General features: G+C 32.3%; 1 protein-coding gene across 4 annotated transcripts in view; it reads right to left on the bottom strand.

The window, feature by feature from the left end:
• The window catches only part of LOC106883071 (centriole and centriolar satellite protein ofd1-like), a 65,058-nt gene that overhangs the window by 3,058 nt on the left and 56,864 nt on the right, over positions 1-5,136 (bottom strand). For all 4 annotated transcript variants that reach the window (XM_014933942.2, XM_052969629.1, XM_014933946.2 and 1 more), the window contains one exon: positions 4,777-4,857. In XM_014933942.2, coding sequence (XP_014789428.1) covers positions 4,786-4,857 — 72 coding nt within the window. In that variant the 3' untranslated portion in view covers positions 4,777-4,785. The remainder of the gene's footprint in view (positions 1-4,776; positions 4,858-5,136) is intronic.

A 5,136-nucleotide genomic window follows, 5' to 3' on the forward strand; every position in this document is an offset into this window, starting at 1 on the left:
CCCCCCCCCCACAACAACAAATTCAGGCCTATAATAGGAAGGATTATTATTAAGTACTGAGATTGATGTAATTGACTTCCCCTCCCCTCAAAAACTACTAGCTTAGGGCCAAAATTTGAAATCAGTATTATTCCTGAATGAGAAAGCAACACATGGCATCAAAGTGATACTGGGACACAAATATACAAAGCCCAATATACCCATTATGACTACCTATATAATAAGGGTACACCAGACACCTGCATCACAACCATATGTGCACAACATAGTGATCTCATATCAAGATAAACTGTACATGACCTTGCAGGTAGTGCCCAGTTAGAATTTTCCTCAGGTCGAGTAACCCATCCCAATCAAAAGGACCCTGAATAAGGTATGTTTAAGGAGGATGAGTGTTTCCAGAGGGGAATTATTCACACCCCAAAGAATTCTTCTCAACACATGACTATGATTCTTCTCCACTACTGCTTGTGATCAGAGATGCACATATCGTCAGCTACTAAGGGACATGCTCAACTGGTGAAGGTCAAGTGACTGACAAGCAAATTATTATTATTATTATTATTATTAAATAAGGTGGTGAAGTGATAGAATCATAAGCATGCCAGACAAAATGCTCAGCAGCATTTCATCCATCTTTATGTTCTGATTCAAAGCCTACTGAGGTTGAGTTTGCCATTCATCCTCTCAGGGTTGATTAAAGTAAGTACCAGCTGAGTACTGAGGTCAATGTAATTGACTATCCCCTTCCCCCAAATTTCAAGCCCTATAGCAGAAAGAATTATAATCATTTTTACTTGAATTTAACAATAATAACAGTAATTAAAATCATTTTATATATTTAAAACAAATAAAATAATAATAAATATAAAATCAATTATATGAGTGAGAAACTACCACACAGGGGAAAAGTAACATGACTCATATATACCTGGGATAGTTCTGCCTAAAGTTGAATTTGCTTGCCTTTTTATTACTGTCAGCTCAAAAGTTCTAGAAACTTTAGCCAGACTGTTTGGTGGGAAAATTTATGCACTTCTTTAGAAGATTGCCATCTTAGCTATAATATTTAAAGCTAGTACTGATTGTCCATGTTGATTTTAATATCTTTATGATAACACTTTTACTTTTATGGAAATACATGAGTTTGTGGTTCTAAACTGGGAAAATCTGAGAGCTATACTTCAAATCTCAGCTAGGGTCAAGCTATAAGGTGAAAGCTATAGAGTATAAACTTCAAAGAGTCAACTCTAAACATTTGCTTAAATATTTGGTTATAATTATTTCATATATCCCTAATACATTAAATTATTTATTGATGATGGTATATCAGTAGCTAGTTGTTATTAACACTGTTTAGCTTCCTGATAAGGTCTGACCAATCAGATATAATATAATCAAAGATAGTCCATCCATGAACATCCATTGGACTTTTTTTCTTCAGACAATGTACTTTGTATGACATTATTCAATATGTCCTTTAGTTTTTTTTAAAGTTGTAGAATGCAATCTAAAACTGATTTGATTGCTATTTCTAGCAAGTCATCTTTTGGTACAACTAATATATCATGGCATATGGCTGCCAAATAGCAAAACTAATTCAATATTATTTTCAGCTTTGTTGTAAGTTTTGTAATTTAAATGTATAATACTTTCTTAAAAGATTAATAGAAAAAAAAAAAAATAAATAAAAATTAAGAAATTATTTTTGATGATGGTTTACTGAATTAACAAATCAAATATGTCAAGTAATGGTATTCAGAATAGCTGGAGAAACATTAAAAATTGGTGGTTGAATCAATAGGAAATGGTCAACTGGTCAATGTCTTGAATTTCTTCAACAGTGCTGTCATGGATGGTAGGTCAAAACTTTTAAACCTTTTGCTATCATATTTATGCTGAAATTACACTGCCTTTGTTTCAGTCAATTTTGAAAAGAATGAAGAATTTAGTAAATTAATTTTGTTACTATTAAGCTAGTGTTTGGAACATAATTAAACATGAAATTTTGGTGGAAGGTTTTAATTAGAATCCCTTTAACCTTTTTATTATCTTCTGTTGAAATATACTACCTTCGTTTCAATTTATTTTAAAAGTAATGTAGACTTTAGTAAAACAACTTTGTTATTATTAAGTTGGAGTTAGGAAAATAAATTAACATGTAATTTTGATAGGAGGTTTTAATTTAGATCGCTTTAGAATGGAATTTGCATCACAGTATGAAGGGTAGTTTCATGGGGGTTGGTATCAGAAGGGTCAATGATACCATACATTTAACAGTAAGGATGACAAATGATAATGAAGATACTCTATTATTAGTAAATATTTGACTTGCACTGGTGAACTTAAATCCATTTACTTAAAGGCCATATGAAGATAACATTTAAAATATCGCCCCAGTATATCTTCTTTTGAATCAGTACATCGAGATAACATTCTTAGTAGCACTCTGATAACTTAAATGCTACCTATAGAATACTGCTCAAAGTTCCAAAAGCAAATAATTCAAAACACCCAAGCAAGACTTATTAGCACTGATAATTTGAAGTGCTATAACCAATGAAACACCACTAAAGACTGTTGCTGTGTAGTGTTGAATAACATGTCTAAGAAAATCAACCTTTTAGAATAATTTTTCTCTGTCCAAGGGATGGATTTCAGTTCACAGTAGCTAACAAACTATTTGTTAATAATATAATATTGCTACTACTCTCAGCAAAGGTTATACCACTGTGTGAAATATATGTGTAGCAAGATCGATGGTGTCAATAAGAGTTGGCCATGAACACAGTTCACACTCATACCTTCAACTCAATAAGTTGTGATCATTAATCTTTTAATGTATCTAATAATAAACAAAAATATAGCAGTCCTATTTTGTTTGAATTTTTAGGATTCAGATTCTTCCACATGTCTGATCCTGAAAAAATATCACACTACTATTATATCCAAATAGAGAATTGATGTAAAAATATTAAAAAATAAATCCATGGTAATTAACAGCTCAGTTAATAACAGGTTGTTAAACTCCAATACATTATTACATTGCAGTAAATCCAAATGAAACCGACTTACATGTATATACATAATTGGCTAAAACGATCTTTAACAGCCACATATTTAGAATAGAAAGCAAAACCATGATGTACTTTATCTTGGTAGCGCTTAGTGTAAGGGAGCAAATATATCCACAATAATTAAGAGCTCAAGTAATATCTGGTCATTACATTGCAAGAAATCCATGTATGTACATAATCAGTTAAAACAGTGTTATAGAGCAGTATATTTAGAATATCAGGCTGAGTTAAAAGTTTTTTTTAGATTTTCACTGATGATGCAACTTGTATCATCATACTATATTATTAATGTAATGCAACTCATCCAATTGTTGCTGAATTGTTTATTCTTTATTTTCATATGTAACATACAAACATTAATTGTTTATTCTTTATCTTACAGCTTTGAAAATGAATGGTGAAAAAATTGCAATTAGAGCTATTTTACACTATTTGTAGAAAAAAGGATGGAGTGCAAGGGCAGTGGCAAAAGAAATTAATGATGTGGAAGGCCCAGGAACTGTCAACAAACATGTGGAACAAAACTGGTTTAGATGTTTCAAGAAAGGTGACACCAGCCTTGAAGAAAAACCAAGGTCAGGGAGATCTTCTGTTGTCGAAGATGAGGCTTTGCTTGAAATGGTTGAACAGCGAGGCCTAATCATTTGTAAAATGTCAGCAGAACTTGGTCTTTCACAAAGTGCCATCAATCAACACATCCATATGCTTGACCTTGTGAACAGGCAATGTCAAGAAGCTTCTCATGAATTAAGTAATGATCAACCTCAACGTGTGAACACTTGCAAACTGCTGGCAAGTTTGAGATGCCTGTTTTGGCATCAAATTGTAACTGGGAATGAAAAATGGATCTTTACATGTATATATATGTATATATATCAGTGACTTTGTTCTGGCGAGGCTTCAGAACCTGTTGTCAAGCAAAAACAGTTTGAATAGGTTATGTTGTGTGTTTGGTGGAGTTTTGAAGGTGTGTTGCACTTTGAGCTTATTCCAGATGGTCATGCTGTGAACACTAACCATTATGCCTAACAACTGCAGTGAGTGTATGATGCTCGAAAGCCTGCTACTAAGCATTGGTCAATTGAAGACACACACGTATACATCACAATGCCCCCAGCACACACTACCATTGTGACCAACCTCAAACTTAAGGAACTTGAGGGGTTGGAAGTGCTGCCTCGTTCAGACCTTGCACCCTCAGGTTACCAACTTCTCCAAGCCACAGCTCATTTCCTACACAGATGGAGGTTCAATAATGTGGATGAGGTTGAAAATGGGTATAAAGAGGGTTTTTTTACCTCTAAGCCAACGTGAAAAGACAATAGAAGATGATAGGATATATTTTGATTTATAAATGCTTTTCATATGTAATTTATTTGAATTTTTAACTAAAGCTTGAAATACAAAAACACGTTTGACTTAACCTGGTAAAAACAGATAAGCATAAATTTCATATATAGTTCATATTCTAATTGTGTTCAGCAGCTGTTTAATTAGGATAAGTATCATTAATTCCATAATTATGTTAGTGTAGTACATAATTTATGAAGTTCAATTTCCTTAATTTATAAGCTGTTTACCCAAATAGGTCCAAAAGGATATTTCCAAAACAATAAAATCAAATGCAATAAACAATCTCAAAAATACCTTGATTATGGTTAAAAATATATAAAACACAAAACATATTCAAACTATTAACCTTTTATTGTCATTTTGAGTCCACAGCTGAATCGAAAGCATTGAAGGAAGGAGGACCATCAACCTCTAAATCAAAGTCCATCTAAAACAAGATAAAAGAAAGAGACGCGGAGATAAAAAAGAGAAACTGCAAGTGAGTCGGGGTTTAGACATGCTATTAAAATCCAAGGAATCTTAGTACGAATTTGATTAAAAATTACATTTGTATAAATAATTTTTTTTGAAGTTGTTCATGTGAAAGATAAGCAAAAGAAAGTAAATGACAGTTTTTTTCCTTCTTTTAATCCTTCTGTCACTATATTTCTGTTGAGATACATATATCTACACACACACACATTATATATATATATATATATATATA

This window comes from Octopus bimaculoides, chromosome 7 (genome assembly GCF_001194135.2).
Source record: "Octopus bimaculoides isolate UCB-OBI-ISO-001 chromosome 7, ASM119413v2, whole genome shotgun sequence".
NCBI lineage: Eukaryota > Metazoa > Mollusca > Cephalopoda > Octopoda > Octopodidae > Octopus > Octopus bimaculoides.